The sequence below is a fragment of the Hypanus sabinus genome, chromosome 3 (assembly GCF_030144855.1).
Source record: "Hypanus sabinus isolate sHypSab1 chromosome 3, sHypSab1.hap1, whole genome shotgun sequence".
In the NCBI taxonomy this organism is placed as follows: domain Eukaryota; kingdom Metazoa; phylum Chordata; class Chondrichthyes; order Myliobatiformes; family Dasyatidae; genus Hypanus; species Hypanus sabinus.
The window spans coordinates 35,794,126-35,815,609 of record NC_082708.1 but is presented as its reverse complement, the minus strand read 5'-3'; the positions used below and the strand labels follow the sequence as shown (position 1 = coordinate 35,815,609).

Sequence of the window (21,484 nt, the reverse complement as noted above, 5' to 3'; positions counted from 1 at the left end):
TAATTTATAACCTTAAGGTTAAAAATTTAAGGGGCTTAACATTTTCAATTTTGTGAGCAATGATAATTAACTTATTGATTCAATATTGTTTGCATTTACATACTGCACTGTTGCATTCTTTGAGTGACTTTTGGATTTCTAAACTTAACTGTGGGATACTGTTGCCAGTTCTGGGATTGAGTGCGGTTTGTTCTGCTATATAGCTTCTGCAAATCCTGGAGCTGTTATTTTTACTTTGCCATGTGTTGATGTTTTCAAAACAAACAATGTCAATTTTATAATGCTAAACCTGATCCCTCTCTGTTTCCCTCTTAAAAAGCTAAGTCTTTTTCCGGAGTACCATATACAATATAAGATTAAAGGGGATTGACAGCTTGCAGTTGTTTCCTGTTTTAAATACCTTATTTTTAAAATATTATTTCAATAAACTTGGCAATGAGTTGCTAGTTGTTCTGTCAATCTTTCCAAAGGACATTAATGAATGTTGTAATCGAATTGAGTCATTTTTAATTATATGGTGAGGTTAGATACCTTGGATTATTCTAATCTATCCAATCAATGGGAATTTAATAGAATAAGTAGGAAAACGATTTCCACTAGATTCATCAATAACCAGTGCACCCAGATTTAAGATAAATTAAAGAAAATCAGAAAATATGAGAACTTTGAGAGGAATTTGTGGTCTGGAATATACTAAAAAATTCAAAATAAACTGCAACTCAATTTAAAAAGTTGATCGAAGTAGATTCAAATATCTTAACTTTCAAAGGGAGGTGAGATAGTCTTGTAAAGGAGAACTATGCTCGGCTTTGAAAAGAACCAGAGTGTGCGAATTAATTGGGCAGTGAAGCAGCATAGGCCCAGTCTTCGGAGGGGCTTATTTCATATGATTCTAAGTTGCAAAGTTTGACTCTTCAGGAAAATGTTTTTAATTTGATTTAACCGTTACTGAATGTAATCTTAAAAAACCTAAGATTTTAAGACTAATGTGCTGATCTTATAATGTGTAACATCCATTATTTTGATATCTGTTTTCTACGTGCAGAGCTTTGACAAATGCTTTCTAGGATCTTCAGAAACTGCAGATGCAAATAGAGTATTTTGTGGTCAACTTGGAGCAGTCTATGTATTTACAGAAGCACTTAACCCAGCACAAATATTTGCAATACATCAGTTGGGACCTGGATACAAGGTACCCTCAGAATTTGTTTTATGTAGTGTTATTCATAGGTAATGTGAACAAACATAAATACTCTGAATATGTACATAAAGGTACAAGTTCCAAAGACAAATACAGATAAGATAGAATTGGTATCCTATCTAAATTCAGGTGGTGTGAATTTAAAAGTTATCGTTACTTTCTATATTGTCGTTGCAACATTTTTCATTCATTATCACAAAATTACTCATTTTTGCATATTTCACTAATGATGTGAAGAAATTCTTCCTTTTTACTTTATCAGAACTAACCCAGGTCATAGAAACATAGAAAACCTACAGCACAATACAGGCCCTTCGGCTCACAAAGTTGTGCCGAATATGTCCCTACCTTAGAAATTATTGGGTTCCCCTTAGCCCTCTATTTTTCTAAGCTCCATGTACCTATCCAAAAGTTTCTTAAAATACCTTGTCATATCCGCCTCCACCACTGTTGCCGGCAGCCCATTCCACGCACTCACCACTCTTTGCGTAAAAAAAAAACTTACCCCTGACAGCTCCTCTGTATCTATTCCCAAGCACCTTAAACCTTTGCCCTCTTGTGGCAGCCATTTCAGCCCTGGGGAAAAGCCTCTGACTATCCACACGATCAATGCCTCTCATTGTCTTATACACATCTATCAGGTCACCTCTCATTGTCCGTTGCTCCAAGGAGAAAAGGCCGATTTCACTCAACCTGTTTTCATAAGGCATCGTCCCCAATCCAAGCAGCATTATTGTAAATCTCCTCTGCACACTTTCTATGGTTTCCACATACTTCTTGTAGTGAGGTGACCAGAACTGAGCACAGTACTCCAAGTGGGGTCTGACCAGGGTCCTATATAGCTGCAACATTACCTCTTGGCTCCTAAATTCAGTTCCATGATTGATGAAGGCCAATACACCATATGCCTTCTTAACCACAGAGTCAACCTGTGCAACTTTTTTGAGCGCCTTATGGACTCAGACCCCAAGATCCCTCTGATCGTCCACGCTGCCAAGAGTCTTACCATTAATACTATATTCTACCATCATATTTGACCTACCAAAATGAACCACTTCATACATATCGGGGGTGAGCTCCATCTGCCACTTCTCAGCCCAGTTTTGCATCCTATCAATGTCCTGCTGTAACCTCTGACAGCTCTCCACACTATCCGCAACACCCCCAACCTTTGTGTCATCAGCAAATTTACTAACCCATCCCTCCACTTCCAGGTCATTTATAAAAATCACGAAGAGTAAGGGTCCCAGAGCAGATCCCTGAGGCACTCCACTGGTGACTGACCTCCATGCAGAATATGACCCGTCTACAACCATTTTCTGCCTTCTGTGGGCAAGCCAGTTCTGGATACACAAAGCAATTTCCCCTTGGATCCCATGCCTCCTTAATTTCTCAATAAGCCTCGCACCTTATTCTGTTCTCTGGCTACTTCTTTCTATGTACTGGATTATGTAAATCCATAGTTTTGGTATATTGTATAAACATCCATCCTAATCAATTCTTGCTAAAGGAAAAGACAACCCTTTCATGATGAAATTTTGTGGAAACTTAAACGATAAATGCAGATTTAGGGCATGCAATGATATTACTCTTTTGAAGTTTCAGTAAAAGTGTGGATGAGCAAATCTGGTCAGATCATTGTTAATTACCTCTGTCTCTTATTGTGCTTTTCCTAGGACTGCATTTACATTTTGCTTATCCACTGATTTAGTTATCCTCATGAATTTACAGTGAAAGTTGCCTTCTGGCACAGTATTCAGCAGGTTCTCACTGGACCTTGTAACTGATCTTGGGTTCTGTAAAGGACCACTTTAATAGCCTTTTGATAGCTTGGTGCAATTAAAGACCATTATACGATGTTGCCAGATCTACTTAAAGCTTTCAGTTTAAGATGGCGCTGCAGTTCGTAACGCAAGAATTACAGCTAAATACTTTATTAGTAACACTTTTTCTGTAGAAACTTATGGTAAACAATCACAGCAAACAATGAAAAGATGAGGGAAGACGAAGTTGACTGGAGGGTTGAACCATGTGGGTGCAAGCGAGATCGAGGCATGTTCGAGGAGAAGTGGTTGGAGATGGAATCGGTGTATACAAAGTGGAGAAAAGTTGGAGTGAAAGAGTTTTGGAGCCCGTCCACCTAAGCTTGGAGCAAAGATTGATCGATCTAAGTACCAGACCAATTTGGAAGGGCCATGTATAGCCAAAACATGGTGGTGGGGCTGAGGCCCAGGGCATTTCGATGCAACAGGGCCTGCATCCTACTGCGAGGAAATGATCAGGGGATATTTGCGTGGAGCTCTGCATAAGTATGTTCTAATGAGCCAGGGAAAGGATGGTAGGGTACAGGAACTGTGGTGTACAAAGGCTGTGATAAATCTAGTCAAGAAGAAAAGAAGAGCTTAGAAAAGGTTCAAAGAGCTAGGTAATGATAGAGAGCTAGAAGATTATAAGGCTAGTAGGAAGGAGCTGAAGACAGAAAAAAAATTAGGAGAGACAGAAGGGGCCATGAGAAGGCCTAGGGTAGACAGGATTAAGGAAAACCCCAAGGTATTCTTCAAGTATGTGAAGAGCAAGAGGATAAGACATGAGAGAATAGGACCAATCAAGTGTGGCAGGTGAAAAGTATGTGTGGAACTGGAGGAGATAGCAGAGGTAGTTAATGAGTACTTTGCTTCAGTATTCACTGCAGAAAAGGATCTTGGCAATTGTAGGGATGACTTAAAGCAGTCTGAAAATCTTGAGCATGTAGATATTGAGAAAGAGGATTTGGAGCTTTTGGAAATCATCAGGTTGGATAAGTCACCGGGACTGGATGCGATGTACCCCAGGCTACTGTGGGAAGCGCGGGAGGAGATTGCTGAGTCTCTAGCGATGATCTTGCTTCATCAATGGGGACAGGAGAGGTTCTGGAGGACTGGCGGGTTGCGCAGGTTGTTCCATAATTCAAGAAAGGGAGTAAAGATAGCCCAAGAAATTATAGATCAGTGTGTCTTACTTCAGTGGTTGGTAAGTTGATGGAGAAGATTCTGAGAGGCAGGATTTACGAACATTTGGAGGGACATAATACAATTAGGAATAGTCAGTATGGCTTTGTGAAAGGCAGGTCATGCTTTACGAGCCTGATTTTTTTTTGAGGATGTGACTAAACACATTGATGAAGGTAGAGCAGTAGATGTAGTGTACAGGTGTCCCCCGCTTTATGAATGTTTGCTTTATACCACTTCGCTTTTACAAAAGACCTACATCAGTAGCCTGATTTCGCATTACAAAGAGGATTTTTGCTTTTATGAAAATTTTTCCCACATAAATTAATGGTTCTTCGCTTTATGCCATTTCAGTTTAAGAAAGGTTTCATAAGAACGCTCTACCTTTGTAAAGGAGAGGACACCTGTATTTGGATTTCAACAAGGCATTTGACAATGTACTCTATGCCAGGCTTATTGAGTAAGTAAGGAGGCATGTGATCCAAGGGGAAATTGCTTTGTGGATCCAGAACTGGCTTGCATACAGAAGGCAAAGTGTGGTTATAGATGGGTCATATTTTGCATGAAGGTCGGACACCAGTAGTGTGCCTCAGGGATTTGTTCTGGGACACCTACTCTTCGTGATTTTAATAAATGATCTGGATGAAGAAGTGGAGGGATGGGTTAGTAAATTTGCTGATGACACAAAGTTGAAGGTGTGTATAGTGGTGTGAAGGGCTGTCAGAGTTTACAGCGGGACATTGATAGGATGCAAAACTGGACAGAGAAGTGGCAGATGGAGTTCAACCCAGATATGTGTGAGGTGGTTCATTTTGGTAGATCAAATATGATGGCAGAATATAGTATTAATGGTGTGTTACTCTGGATTTACAGCATCTGCAGAATATCTAGTGTTTAAGTTTTCATCAGTTCTTTTTCTCCTCCAATCACCTGAACTCTGCTCTGAACCTCTGTTGCAACATTTCTCACTAATGCAAATAACTAGCCAAAGTCCATTCTTTCAATCTCTTTCAGGAACTTGTGTGTTAATAAAATTACCTTCTGTTCTCTTAAACCTTAATGGGTTTTGATCAGTCCAGCTCAAATCAGTGCTCACAAGATAATCCTGATACTCCTGGAATCAATCTAGTAAATATATTTTGCATCTCTTTCCTTGGTTTTGGAGCTAAAATTTGTACTGCTTATGTTAACATTTATGTTTACAAATGAGTTTTCCTCATTCCCTTATTCTATTTCATTTAGTAGTAAAGATTAACATGCTGTTTGCCTTCCTAACTGCTTGTTGAATCTGACAACCTTATCTTTTCTATGTACGAGTGTATAAGATTCTTTTGTAGATAAAATTTTGCTGGTTATCCATTTTTTGACTACTATTTTTTGATCTTTCTATCAAATTGAATAACATTATATTCTCATGTTATACTCCTCTATGCATTCCCTAAACCTAACCACATCCCTTTCCTGAATCTCTGTTCTACTCACAGTTTGCTTTCTTCTTTAGTATTGTATAATTAACATCTTCAGGCTCTTTCATGTTTCACATCATGTAGACTCTTTGCTTCTCTCATGATCTTTCAATACTGCTTAAGCCTTTCTGGAGAGCTTCAGTTTACCTGAACTATTCTCTGGTTACAGATTTCCCTGTCCTGCTGATGCATTAACCATTGAGGGGCCAGTGCTGATTCTTGTGTCACCCTGTTATTTAAATATATGTCAGCTTGACAAAGACCTGTTCTTGTTTTTTTCATGTCCTTTAATTAATCTTCTATTTTAGATGATAAATTATCCAAATCTTGATTGACTTTATTAAATGTAACAAATTTTTGTTTGACACCTGCTTAAATAACTTTTGAATGTCCAATTTTGTTGGATGTTCTGTTTCCTCTTTAGTCCGTAAATTGCTCCATTCTTCCTTTGACTGGTTAGAATTCTCTGAATGACCACTGGGTTTTCTTTTATGCCAAAAATCACATATAGGCTGCCTCTCTGTTTTGTTTTCAGCATTCCTCAAGCCTTTCTATATTACCTTGATCTTCTAAATTCCTGACAATTATTAAAGAAAGCTCTTTTCGCTCTTTCATTTCTTTTTTTTTTGTATTTTTTTACTTACCCAAGTGTCTCTAGATTTTGCTGTCTTTGCTGCATTGTGGAAAGTTGTCAAGGTTGTGAGGGTGCAAGCATATGGCTCAGAGGGTTATTATTAATTTTGTGATGCAGACACTTTACACCATATGCTGTATCCGCAAAGCAAGCAGCATTATAAAGGATCCCACGCACCCCTCATACAAACTCTTCTCCCTCCTGCCATCTGGGAAAAGGTACTGAAGCATTCGGGCTCTCACGACCAAACTATGTAACAGTGTCTTCCCCCAAGCCATCAGACTCCTCAATATCCAGAGTCTGAACTGACACCAATGTACTGCCTTCCAATGTGCCTATTGTCTTGTTTATTATTTATTATAATGCCTGCACTGTTTTGTGCACTTTATGCAGTTCTGGGTAGATCTGTAGTCTAGTTTTTTTTCTGAGTTTACATAGTTCAGTATAGTTTTTGTATTGTTTCATGTAGCACCATGGTCCTGAAAAACGTTGTCTCGTTTTTACTGTGTATTGTACCAGCAGTTATGGTCGAAATGACAATAAAAAGTGACTTGACTTGGGCTTAAATTCTTTGCAGTACTTAATGTAAATGTCATATGCAAACAAACAGAAGACAGTCAGTTTGAACAGTGACATAAAATGGCAGATAATGTTTGTTGCAACTATTGTGCATAAAATGGTCATAGGAGCGTTGTAAAGGGTCTTATTTGGAAGTTTGAGGCCTACTCAGTGTAGGTAGAAGGGTCTTGGCCCAAAACGTTGACTGCTTACTCTTTTCCATAGATGTTGCCTGTGTGTTGCTTTGGATTTCCAGCATCTGAAGATTTTCTAGTGTTTGTACTTTACCACTCCATTGAAGTTTCTTCAAGGGGATACCTACCCTGAAGAAGATTAAATCTTTCCTTTGACGGAAGTTTAGTGAAACCCTCTCTCACTGCTCCCCCTCTGTGATCTCTGCTGCCTTCTGACTCTTCACCTATGCGCTCACCCAGACTCACTGTCTCAACTATGTATCCTTCCTGGGAACTTGTCTTCACCACCATCTTGTGCCACGTGGCTTCCATGTCTGTTTTCAGGGTTCTTGTTTCGGACCCACCAATTTCATATTCAATTGACTGCTTCTCCCTCCATATCCTACACGCCACCCTTTTGCTATGAGGAAATACTAGGTGACCTGTCCCAGTTGCTATCATGGCTCTGGGATTCTCTCTCCTCTGCCTGCAATGTACCTCTCTGATATTTTGTTCTCTCCTGGATCCATGCTTTCAACCACCAGTTCTTTGCCTTTCTTGCCTCCAGCAAGGATCAGAAGGCTGGTTGTTTCCAAAGTGAAGACCTAGCCCCAGACACACTCAGACTGTGATCACTGCTGCCTCATGCTTGGACCTCGATACCATCAGATGCACCCAGATTATGAGTCTTTCCAAGTCCATCCCCAGACCAGACAGCTCTGGGCACTTCTGTACCAGTGACATTACCATTGCCAACACCGGTTTTAGCGATTCTGAGCTAAGTCAGAACCTGGATCCCATTGATGTCAGTGTCAATCCCTATGATCCTGGATACCTTCAAACTGCTAATTGTGCAATCTCTAACTCTGGCTTCAGCCTGGACCTTGACCGACAGCATCTCCAGGCAAAAACTTTATGCACTGCCTCTGGACTCCCTGTCTTCCTTTTTTCCCCACCACCACCCTGCAATCTTGTGCCTCTCAGGCCCCACCATCAGCACTTGGGTCCTCAAAACCTCCATCTTCCTCCTACCCTACCTTCCCTGAACACCCCAGTTCTCCTCTCTCCTCAGACACTACACACTCTCTGCCCCTCTCTGATTCCAGCTCTCATACATGCTGGATCTTCACAATTCCCTCCAACCTTCCCTCTCTGAGGTAGAACATTCTGTCCTCAGCAAGGGCCTCAACTTTTTTTCCCTGTATCCACACCACAGTGAGTTCTGTGCCCACCGTGACACCGAGCTTGTCTTCTGTTGCCTCTGTCTCTATGCCTAATTTTTTTGGCAAGGACTCTCCAGCCTGCACTGATGACCCCCTTTCCCCATCTTCAACCCTCTTCCTCTTCTAGGACACTTCACTTTAGTCTTCTGCCTGTTCTGGGTGTTTTTTTTTACTGCTGACTGCAAATGAGACATAAGCTGTCTCGACTTCAACACTCCTCTCTCCAGTTCAAATCTCACTCCCTCTGGATGTGCTGCTCTCCACAAATCCCAACCTCACCATCAAACCACAGATAAGGGTGATGCTGTGGTAGTCTGATGGACTGATCTCTACCTTACTGAGGCCAAACGGCAACTCCTCTTATTTACTCCTTGAACAGGACTCCACTTAAGAGCATCAGGCCCACACCATCACCAACCTCCTTGACTCTGGGGATCTCACATCCACTGCCACCAACCTCATAGTTCCCTTACCCTGCACCTCCTGTTTCTACCTCCTTCCCAAGATCCACAAACCTGACTGTCCAGATAGATACACTGTTTCTACCTGCTCCTGCCCCATTATAAGAGAGGAGTGTAACATCTATCCTGGGCCTAACATATTGATCGGGGTAATTACAAAGTAGATATGTCAGTGTCTGTATTTCATTAGGAGTTTGAAAAGATTTGATATGTCACAATATATGTGTATTTGATATGCACATTTCTACAGATACATTGTGCAGAGCATTCTAAGTGGTTGTGTCATCCTCAAGTATGGAGGGGCCACTGCACAGGATCAGAAAATGCAGCAGGGTGTTGCAAACTCAGCCAGCTCCATCATGAGCACCAACTCGCTGAGTATTGAGGACATCTTCAAAAGGCGATACCTTAAAAGGCAGCGTCCATCCACCCAGGATGTGCCATCATCTCATTGCTACCATCAAGGAGAAGGTACAGGAGCTTGAAGACACACACTCAATGCTTTGGGAACAGCTTCTTCCCCTCAGCCATCAGATTTCTGAATGGAAAATGTACAAACACATGAACACTACCTCACTATTTTGCACTCTTTGCACTACTTATTTAATTTATAGTTATAGTATTTTTTATGTATAGCATTATAGTGCTACTACAGAGCAACTAATTTCATATCTCAGTGCTATTAAATGTGATTCTGATTCTGAAGTGGAGAACTCCTGACTTATGCCCTATAAATCACGGAGAGACTTTGAGATGGCAGAAGATGAGTCATGTACTGTAAACTGCCTAGCCTAAGACCTGCTTTTGTAGCCACCATGTTTACCTAGATTGTTGTTTGGTGTTGTTGTTACCTAGAATGTTCATGGCGGGGCACTGAGTAATGGTAAACCCATTCAATGTTAAGGGTTGGTGATTAGTTTTTATATTGAAGATGTAGAAGCTTTTCATGGAAGTGGTGGTTGAATTTTTGTGGTGTGTGTGTTACTTGCTATTTATTAATTCATCTCTGAACATTGATTATGTTCTTATTATGGGCAGACATGAACAGCTTCATTTGCTGAGAAGCTGTGACTTGAATTGAGTATTTTGTGGTCATTATCAAATATTAAGATGTTGGAAGGAAGGTCTTTAATGCAATAATTGTGATGATGTATGGAAGTGAATGGTCCAGGCAAAGTATAATTTGTGCATCAGTGAGCAGTTACTAGTTTGTCAGTGCCACTTGATGAAGCTTTGATTTTCTTCATCACATTGCTAATGGCTATGAATAGACTGATTACCACCTGTACATCGAAGCATCCTGTGAAATGCATTGTTTGCTTTGAGGATGCGCTGGAGGCAGCCTGCATGTGTTGACATGTTTTTGCCACCAACATAGAATGCCCATAACTTACTAACCCTAACTTGTACATCTTTGGAATGTGGGAGAGAACCAGAACACTTGGAGGAAATCCGTGTGGGGAGAATATACAAACTCCTTACAGAGAGTGGTGGGACTGGAACCCTGATCATACAGCAGGTGCTGTAAAGCTTTATGCTAATTGCTGTGCTACCATGCTGCATGAATTGTCATGCTTTTGCTTGGACAGAATAGACCAAGTGTTATATTCTATATATTTTAATTAAACATTTTGATTACTCTTTATAAGAATGCAGCTCTGAAAATTAATGCTCCGTTTACCCTATTCACTCCCCAATACTAAATCCAGTATTGGTTTCTGTATGAGTTCCTTTAATTTTACGCTGTTAAATGTTGCAGTTCCTTTGTTATAAGTTATTGTCACTTCAAACATAAAGTTCAGAATTAACATGGATTTTTTCTTGTTCTTTCAGCATTTCTGAAAACTTGCCATTCATATAAGAATTCATTTTAACATTTTCTAGTAATCTCTTAACTTTGTTATGACATGTAAGAAGACTGCATTAGACTTATTTTATTGAATAACTAAATGCATCATTTTTTAATACTTGTTCTATTTGATTATGTATGATTCCATATCGTCAATCTGACTTCTTTTTTGCCTCTCACCATTTGGAGTTTAGTACTTTAGTCCAATCCTTTTATCATCTAAAAATATACCCAAATCAGAGGCATGGTTTTAAATAGAGGTTAGAAATACATGAATTTATGCTGGATATGTTATTTTTTAGTGCAAGAACAGCCTGTGCTAGAATAAATATAATTACCATTTCACTCTGTTTCTTCATGTTCCTAGTGTTAAGGTTTTTGTAACTACAATTTATATTTTATTAATTTTTTTTCACAGGAAAATTCCTATCTCACTGGTTTCTTCACTTTAAAATGAAACAGCATTCTTTAAACACAGTTTTTCAGAAGCCACAAGCAATTTAATGAAAATAAGCAAAAAAGATATGATTTAGGAGACTATTTCAACATAGTATTTGACATTTCAGCGTTGCCTGAACGATATTCTACATTCTAAGATTTTTTTAAATTCTTGGTGTTGGGAATATTACTTTTTTCACACTGTAGTAAGCTAGTTCACCTCTTACCTGGAAACTAAATTCAATAACCAAAGAAAATGTTTAGTTTTTGTCAAATAGACAAACTTGCTGTCATTATACACCTTACGATTACTTTGTAACTTGTGCAACAATTTTAATTTGAACCCATTACAGACCTATTGTATTTCATTCTTTAGTTATGTGCATTTTTTATTGTTTTGCCTCCATCTAGTGTAGGAATTGAGATATGTCAACTCACTGATACTGATTGTCAAGATCAGTTGCTGAACAATTCTTTTTCAGCTCTCAAAAGAATTTTTTTTGTTTAATAGATAGATTGCAAATTACATATTCTTTCAATTTTATTCTTTCATTATTTGTGAAGTCCTTAGCAGAGGAGTAGAAAAATATAACTATCACATATGTTAATACATAAGATAATAGTATAATGGTGATTTTAAGGTATTTTTCCATATATTAAATTAATTTTGTGGTTTGGCCTCTTTCTTCACTTGCTTGTTTTGATTTTCTCCCTTATTTTGAAATCAACTCACGGACAGATCTGTGAAATGGTTTGGGAACTATCATGTTTTGGTATAAATCTTTCTCTACCTAAATTCAATTTATTCCCCTTTTGTAATTCTGCTTCCAATAGATAGGTAGTAACTGAATTTTCTTGCATTGCTGAAGAATACTAAAGCTAAAATAAACTTTGCTATAGTGACTGATTTGACTTATTGAAAGAAAATCTGTGGATCAAATGCATTGGTTGTCCTTGTGTGTGTGCATGTAAGTGAATTTATTCATAGATGTTTATGAAATCATTTTAACACCTACTTGAATTAATTCTGCTTTGTGAAGTTAACATTTACTCGGGTTATGTCCTGTGCCTTGCCTTGCCGACTCCAGCATTATTCATAAGCATATCTTTCCAGTAGGTGTTGACAAGAACGTGACTATCATGGGGTCACTTAACACAGTCTATTACCTTTCAAATCAAGTTTAACTACTCATTCAGTGAATCTTATGTATCAATTCCAGAAGTATTATGGAGATTTCATAATACAAAGAGCAAAACACTGATAGATCTTGTTTCAGAGCTTTGTATTTTAATCAAAGCTTATAAAGCAAAATACTTCAGATATATTTTATTTCAGAAACTCTGAAATAAAATGTTAGATAAGACATCTAAGGTGCAGGATAAGGAGGGGAAGAAGAAATAAAAATAATAATTTCCATTAAACTTATTCATGCACATCTACACATTGTCAATGGAGTTTGTTGTTTTTTTCTTGAATTATCTGCAGTCTTTGACATAAGTAATTGCACAATTACCTCTCCATTTTTATTAATCTGGATGGGACATGCTCACCTAGTATTAGTCTCACCTATTCTGCTGAGGTTATAGAATTATAGTGGCATTTTCTCAGTTAGACCCCACTGTCTCAAAGGTCTGTTCTGAGCCTCCCCTTATTTTGATTCCATGCTGTTCTTGGCTAATGTGTCCAAAAGCATAATTTTCCACATATAATCAGATGGCAACTAGATAATCCAGCAGAAGGACAGAAAGTACTTGAAACACCCAGTACATCAGGCAGCATCAAATGAATGATAAAGAAGCCTGGTTAAGAGGATTATTGCCCTGCAATGTTCACTTGGTTTCTTTTGCCACAGTTGCTACCCGACCTGCTGAGGGTTTCCCTTATTTTCTGGTTTAATTTCAGATTTCCAGTGTCTGCATTTTTAACTTTCTGTTTTAACATTACCATTGCATCCCTTGTCTGTTTCTAAGCTATTGGGCTATTTATCTGACACTTTGTACTGGATGAACAAAGCTTTCATCTGTGTAAATATTTCAAATCTAGAGTCACTGCTTTGGTCTCTGCTTCAAATTCATTTAGTAGGCAGTGACTTTATTGCTATCCCTTTTTGGCACTAAATCAGATTGCTGACAATATACGTAAGAGCCATCTCAGCCAGATGTCATATTTAATTGTGGTTTGCATTTCTGACAGTGCAGTCACTGTCTGGTTCCAACCTCTGCAGTGTTACTAATTGCAACACCAAGGAAGATAAAAGGAAACTGTCGTTTTTACCCATATTAAAGCTAAGTCTTACTATTCATGCTAGATCTGTATAAAACATTAGTTAGGCCACGGCTGGAGTATTTCTACAGTTCTGGTAACTACACTGCTGGAAGGAATTGATAATACTACAGCAGGTACAGGTGAAATTGATGCTGTCATGGCTGAGGAGTTAGGAGTTGACAAGAAAGACAATCTAACTGAAGATTTCTAATTTTGGAGTAAAGAAAATTGAGGGATGATTTACATTGTGTTAGAGGCCTAGACTTGGTAAATAGCAAAGGGATGTTTAACTTAGCAGTGGGGCTAGTAATTAGGAATGTAGATTTAAGTTAAATTTTAGATAGATTAGAGGGGAGTTGAAAAGAAAAATTGTTTATTCAATTAAAATTAGGTGTATAAAACTTGCTTTATGCATTTAAAAAAAATACGTGGGTGAGCACTTGAAACGCTATTACCTGCACAATTTTGGGGTGATAACTATGAAGTAGATTAACTAAATGTCATTTTCTAGAGAGATTATGTTCTCAATATTAGTTGGAGTTCTTCAAATTGGATTTCTTTCTCAGGGACTGTGATAGCAGAATAACACTTTTTCTCTATCAGCTTTCTGCACTACAGTTCTGAACCACCCAAATCTATTTACTAAATCACAAGAAATTTTGCAAAGGAGGTTCACTGGGATATTGCCTGGGGTGAAGTATTTCAGTTAAGAGGAGACTGGCTATGCTGGGTTTGATTCCCTTGGAGCAGTGGAAGCTTTAGGGGTCTGACTGAGACTGATCTAAAACTTTGACTCCATTTCTAGTCCTGGCTGAGCTGCATTCTTTTAATTACAGCCAGTTCTGATCACATTCTATCCTGTTCTATTCTCAAACCCACATTTGGCTTGTCTTCACCATATATTTCCTCTTCGCTTCTTCTAACAATGTCTACAGATATTGGATAGGTGAGGCTTCACACTCTCACATGGGTGATAGGAAACACATCTGATTTGAGAAGAGCATATTTCGGCATTGCTCCTAATCTTACTGTGGGTCATCTGTCTTTAAAGAACAAAAGTAGTCAACAGATTAAGTAAATGGATGTGTATATTGATGATCAATGAAAACAGATACAGAAATGGAGTAGAGAAAAATTGGTGATGCCATAAAAATGCGTGTAAGGAACATTGAGGAAGATGGGAAGAGAAACTGAATAAATGGAAATGAGGTTTGCCGTGTATTTTCCCCACAGGAGTATAATAGTTAGCTGATAATAGTGAAAGATCTTTTTTAAAGCTATGGTTCTAAAAGGTAGCTTACATATAATACTTTGGTGATAGTTTACCACTATGTGTGGCATTTTGCTTTTGTTAATGCAAATGGCACAACTTTTATAGTTCTGAGTAAATTATTAATTGACAAATAATTATATAATTGTTAAATTCAATTTGGATACAGATTTTAATTGGTCCTTTTTCTTTGTTCCTTGAACTTGGAAGACAGCTTCACTTTAAAATATTTCATCATATGCACACTTGAAGTTCATTATATTTTCTATCAGGTATCATGGTTAAATTAGCTGTGATGAGCCACTGCATATTTTAGACAGTATTGTAAATTCTTTGTCATCACATTCAAATACTAACACTAACACTAAAGCTTCTGTATTTAAAAGAGAGTGATTTTACTTTTTTACAGAAATGGTAATATAAGATATTCTTTACAAATGTAGTACCTAATTTTGAATGCATCATTTGATCTAATTTTCAAAAATACCTGCATTAATGACTTTGTGTGAGTTTGTGAAACATTGTATATAACTATTTTTGTGTATTATTATAGTTTTAAGGTCACTGTTAAAGATTAAATATAGTTTTGTGAGTCGTTGCTGTCTAAATGTAGCACATTTGACATGTGGAAAAAAATATGGTGTCTTTCAGAGTACTTTTAAATTTAAGTCTGAGAGTGACATCCATCTTGCTGAACATCACAAGCAAGTATTGTATGACGGGAAGTTGGCCAACAGTATTGCTTTCACATATAATGCCAAAGCAACCGATGCACAGCTTTGTCTTGAATCATCACCAAAGGAAAACCCTTCAATTTTTGTACATTCTCCACATGCACTAATGTTGCAGGTTTGCATTAAGATCTTTTATTGTATTCATCTATATCTTTCTGTGCTTTTTGAATTACTTAACTGTAAGATCTTCTAAAATATGACCTTGATAACAGCAGTATATTGCTTTTGTAGGTGCAAGTGGAGTAACTTTTGGATTTCTGAAGGAGTAATGAATTGTTTTAATTGGTCATCTTTAAATTGTGTTAAGATTACTTTGTCCCTACCACATTGTGTAAACCTACTTCCCATTATGTTTAGGGCTGCAATGAAGGTCCTCCATCTCTGGTGGTGTTCAGAGCTTCCTTCATCATGTCTTAGCTCGGGTTTCACAACTGTCAGTCATGCAAGTCCTTGGTAAAGACTTAGGAATATGCCACATACAGGTGTAGAAGGATTCTTCATTGCTGTTTCCGTTTCAGTTTTTTTTGACCAGTCAGGTTTGTTAGCCCAGGTTGTGTTTTCTTGGATACATCCCTTCATTATGCAGATTCTCTAACCTTAGTAAGTTCGGGTACAATAATAAATGTCTACTTTGCTAGCCAATGAGGTAGATCAAACACAGGGATCTTCTAAGTTAGGTCCTTCCTGAAGAGTCTATTAATGACACATGATGTGTTCTATTTGATTTACCAATCTAATGTGTTGAATTTGAGTGTGTTGATTCTTAAGTACTTGCACAATTTCAATGGCCAGGTAGAGATCCTGGTGAATATAGAAATATTTATTTTCCTCACTTGTTTCATTGCTGATATGTTTTTCCATCTCTGTAAGATTGCCTCATATTGATTCTGCCTTAGCTGACCTGTTGTTGAAATCTTTCTTATGGCCTTATTTCCTCCAGACGAATGGAGCAGTACACTCCTTGATTGGCAAGTATTCCCCACCCTGCACTGATGGTCCCTTCTCCTATTTCCAACCCTCCTCTGCTTCTTGGACACCCCACTCTGGATCTTTCATCTTTAATTGCCAATGGGACATCAACTGGCTCAACTTCAGCACTCCTCCCTACTGTTTGAACTCGACCCCCTCTAAATGCAATACCTTCCACACTCTCTGCACTAAAAACAACCTTATGATCAAAGGCTCAGACAGTGATGGTGTTGTGGTAGTGTGGTGGACTGACCTCTACCTTGCTGAGGCCAGGAGGCTACTCTCAGATATCTCCTTTTACTTAGCCCTTGAAAAGGACCCCACTCCGACCATCAGACCACTGTGTCTCGTATCATCACTAACCTAGTCAGCTCTGGAGATCTCGCATCCTCTGCCATCTACTTCATAGTTCCCTTACTCTGCACTGCTCGTTTCCACCTCCTAGTCAAGATTCATACCTAACTATTTGGATAGGCCTATTGTTTCTGCTTGCTGCTGCCCTACTGAGTTCCTGTCCACATACCTTGACTCCATTCTATCCTCTTGGTTTACTCCCTTATCTATAGCAGCAGCATTTCACATACTCTCAATCTCTTCAACATCTCTTAATTCTCTGGCCTTAACTGCCTCACGTTCACTGTGGATGTCCAGGCCCTGTACACTTATTTTCCCCATCAAGAAGGCCTTAAAGCTCTCTGCTCTTTCTCAACAATAGACCCAGCCAGTTCCTCTCTACCACCCCTCTCCTCCCTATGGTGGAACTGGTCTTCACACTCAAGAATTTCTCTTTTGGCTCCTTGCACTTTCTCCAAATTCAAAGTTTAGCCGTGGGCCCTGGTATGGGCCCCAGTTATTCTTGCTGTTTCGTTGGCTACGTGGAACAGTCCATGTTCCAAGCCCTGATAATGTGTCCCAATTCTTTCTGCCTTATATTGTTGACTGCATTGGTGCTACTACCCACAATGAGCTTGTCAATTTTGTTTCTAACTTTTACCCTGCCCTTTAATTCACTTGATTCATTTCTGACACTTCTCTTCCATTTCTCAATCTTCTGTCTCCATCTCTGGAGACAAACTGTTTACCAATATCTTCTATAAGCCTACTGATTTCCACGGCTTTCTTGGCTATGCCTTTTCCCTCCCTGTCTCCCGCAAAAATGTGTTTTCATAAGACATAGGAGCAGAACTAGGCCATTCGGCTGATCCCTTTATCCCCTCCTCAGCTCCACTCCCTGGCCTTCTCCCTGTAACTTTTGATGCTGTTTCCCTTTTCTCATTTCCTTTGTCTCTGCTGCATCTGTTCCCAGGAATACGCTTTCCTTTCCAGAACATCAGAGATGTGTTTCTTCTTCAAAGGATGGTGTTTCCTTTCTCCACCGTTGATGCTGTCTTCATCAGCATTTCCTCCATTTCTCAGACATCCATGCTCACCCCATTTTCACGCTGACTTAACAGGGCTAGAAGTTTTCTTGTCTTCACCTACCACCTTATGAGCCAATGTGTCGAACACATCATACTTTGCAAATACTGCCATGTTAAACATGATTCTATCACTATATGACTCTTTTCCTACCTCTACTCTTCGTTTTTCACAGGATTGGTCCCTCCTTGATTCCCTTCTCCATTTCACCCTCCCTACTGTGCCTTCAAGTGACAGAGATGCTACACAAGCCCATTCACCTCCTCCCTCACTTCCATTGAAGTCCACAAACAGTTCCTCCGGATGAAGAAACACTTCACTTGCAAATTTGTTGGGCTTGTCCACTTTATAGAGGCAGCCTCCTCTACAGTGGTGAAACCCAATGTAAATTGGGGGACTGCTACGTAGAGTGCTTTCGCTCCATCTGCAGAAAGTGGAATTTCCCGGTGGCCAACCATTTTAATTCCAATCCCCATACCTGTTCCACTACTCTTAGGATGGAGGAGTAACACCTCATATTCCATCTAGGTAGCCTGCAACTGGATAGATGAACATCAATTTATTATTTCAGTATTTTTTTTTACCTTCTCCCTTCCCTCTTCTTCTAATTCCCCAGTCCAGTCTCTTAACTTCTCCTCACCTGCTTATCACCTCCCCCTAGTGCCCCTCTTCCTTCCCTTTCTCCCATGGTCCACTGTCCACTCAGATTTCTTCTTCTCCAGCCCTTTACCTTTTCCACCAAATCACCTCCCAGCTTCTTACTTCATTTCCCCCTTCCCCCCACCTCATTTCACCTATCACCTTCTAGCTGGCCCTCCTTCTCCCTTCACCTCCATGTTCTGGTATCCTCCCCTTCCTTTCCAGTCCTCATGCAGGGTCCTGACCCGAAATGTCAGTTGTTTCCGTAGATGCTTCCTGGCCTGCTGAGTTCCTCCAGCATTTTGTGTGTGTTCCCTGATTGAATTTCTTTTTTTCTGTTTATAAACTTGAGAATATCTGAATTTCAGTTGACTAATTCAGAGACTTGATTATTGCAAAACCTAACCTTAGTAGGTTAGAATGCAATAGAAAATGAATATTTTACCCGCCAGTGAGCTTGATCAAAAACAGGGATATTCTGAGTTAGTCCTCTTGATGACATAAGCTATGTTCTATTCAGTGTTTGAAACTGCCTCTTTGGAAATTGAATATGTTGATCCTTAAGAGCCTGCACCACCATCCTTTACTTGCTGTATCACATTAGCTTCTAATTCAGCAACATTTTGATTTTTAAAAAATCACATCTTTTAAAAAAAAAATTCCTTTGTTTTTACCTCTCTATGTCTGATCTCCTTCAAATCTGTAACCTTTAAAAGTGTATTCATTAGAATGTTGACCAAACCTGAATTTAATTTGTGGGCAAGCCTACAACCAAGCGTTCAGGGTTGAGTAGTGTTGTAATTGCTTCCATTAACTTATTTGCTTTTCCATTTTCTTTTCCTTTGAAGCACTCTTTAGTCATTGTTTCTTATATATCTTTATGCACCCTAGTGCCAATTTTTGTCTGATAACACTCAAATGCAGTGCCTTCGGACCATTTTGTAAAGTTATTCTTATATAAATGGAAATCGTTTTAAGTAAAATTGTTTATTTTTCTTTTGCTCTTTTTGCTGTAGGATGTCAAAGCAATTGTGACACATTCAATCCACAGTGCAATCCATTCTGTTGGTGGGATTCAAGTTCTTTTCCCACTTTTTGCACAGTTGGACTGTCATCAGCCAAATGACACTCAAATAGAGACTACGGTTTGGTAAGTTCAACATAAAAAAGTGCATAAATGTGTTATTCTTTTTTGTGAAAAAGATAAATGATATAATGTCTTAAATGTCAAATTTGGAAGTATTAATGAGAAGGAAATACAACAAGAAATTGAGGAATATGAGGAAAGCCGCAAGCCAGAAAATTAATTGATTTTTTTTCATCTTTTGTGAATAAAGAGGTGATATGAGTGACACTATTCGCCCCACTTTCTTCACCTTTTCTCTCTGCAATTATTCTCTTGTTGATGACAATTTAAACTAAAAATATTCAAAAATGCATATATATCCATACCTGATATGATATATTCAAATATCCATACCTGATATGATATATTCAATCACGTTGAAAGAATTTTAAAACGTGATCAATGACTACAGTGCAGGTGATTGAAGGCTTTTGACTTATGGAAAGGCATGCAATCATTTATAATATTGGCATCAACCACAACTCTGGAACATTTAGATTTGGGTACTTTCAACTAAATCTGCTCTCATTCCCTAATTTCTGCCCTCATCACACTTCTTCCCATCCAAAACAAGATAGGATTAATTTTGTTCACATTTTCTACAACTTCATAGCTTCTACAATCAATCACTCATAAATTCTAGCAGTTCCAATGCACTGCTAGGCACATCTTTCCAGCTTCAGTGCTTTTGGAGATTTCAAGAGGCCTTTATTATTATTTTTAAAATTTCTATTTAAAGATACAGCATGGTAACACGTCTTTTCATGCCAACAAGCCCGTGCTGTCCATTTATACCCATGTGATCAATTAACCTACTAACCTGTACACCTTTGGAATGAGAGGAAACCAGAGCATCCAGAGGAAATCGATACAGCCACGGCAAGAATGTATGTCTTACTTATTTTGTGATAGCTTGGTCAACTTTTTTATTTTTCATCAGTACATGTTTCCTTTCTGATGGTCACAGTAGACATAGTGTCTTCCGTTTTACCTGCCTTTCCGTTGTCCAGGTGCCATTTCTCTAACATTGCATGAACAGGCTTGGGGTACCTATAGATGCTGCAGGACTCCGGCTGGACATTGACTAATATTTTCTCTACAAGTTATATCAGAAGATATGGAAGTAAAGAAAGTGAATGCTGGAAATTTCACATCAGTAATGACCTATGGAAAGAGAGAGAGCTAACTATTCAGATTTTAAAATAAGAAACAGGAACACAAGTAGGATATAAGCTAACTATATAAGATATAAGATTATATTGATTAACAGTATCTTAGAAGATACTATATAAGCTATATGAAATTAACAGTATCTTCTTAGACAATATCTTGAATTTGATGAAAAATTTCTTCCACATTAATTCTCTGAGTTTTCAAATGGGGAGGTGTTGGTACAGCCACTCCCACATAGACTTGGAGGTACAACATCTTCGTTTAGCAGAAGGAAGTTCCAAGATAATTGGAGACCAGATGCTGATGTAGACAAATAATCTGCTGGGGTTAAGCAGCATCAATGGGGAAGGGGCTGGGTGTGTGGCGGCTTGGGGGGTGGTTGAGGGTAGGGTAAGTTTGTTGACATATTGGGTGGAATCCCAGTATCAAGACTTGAAGATTTGACAAACATTGACTGCATGCAGTCTCATAGTCTCATGTGTCTCCACTCTGCGGTGGACTTAATGTGCTTATTGTTTATGCATAGTTTTGCATGGATCTGTTTAGCTCTTTGCCCTTTGCTCTTCCTCTTCACTTTGCCTTTCTCTTTCAATGTCTCCTTCTATGATCTGAATCTCTGTCCACTCTATCCTCCTCACTTTCTTGCTGTTAAATACCTGCTTGTTTGACCTGTCCTAGAAGGAGGCTGCTTAGGCAACTACTGCTCATCATTTTAGCCCCATTCAGTCACCGAGGGAAGGGGAGTTTAGAGCAAGGAATGTTTTTAATGTTGGGGGAGTATAAAGGAGATGTTATTTTTTTTTTGCAGAGCGGTAGTTGCTTAGAATGAATAACCAGAAGCAGCTGGTTTGGTGGAGTTTGAGTCTTTTAGATTGATACATGAATATGCAAAGAATAA

General features: G+C 38.7%; 1 protein-coding gene across 2 annotated transcripts in view; it reads left to right on the top strand.

Annotated features, from left to right (window-relative positions):
* The window catches only part of nbeaa (neurobeachin a), a 790,167-nt gene that overhangs the window by 143,598 nt on the left and 625,085 nt on the right, over positions 1 to 21,484 (top strand). For both annotated transcript variants that reach the window (XM_059964072.1, XM_059964073.1), the window contains exons 8-10: positions 1,046 to 1,192; positions 15,178 to 15,375; positions 19,304 to 19,437. In XM_059964072.1, the coding sequence (XP_059820055.1) occupies positions 1,046 to 1,192; positions 15,178 to 15,375; positions 19,304 to 19,437 (479 nt within the window). The remainder of the gene's footprint in view (positions 1 to 1,045; positions 1,193 to 15,177; positions 15,376 to 19,303; positions 19,438 to 21,484) is intronic.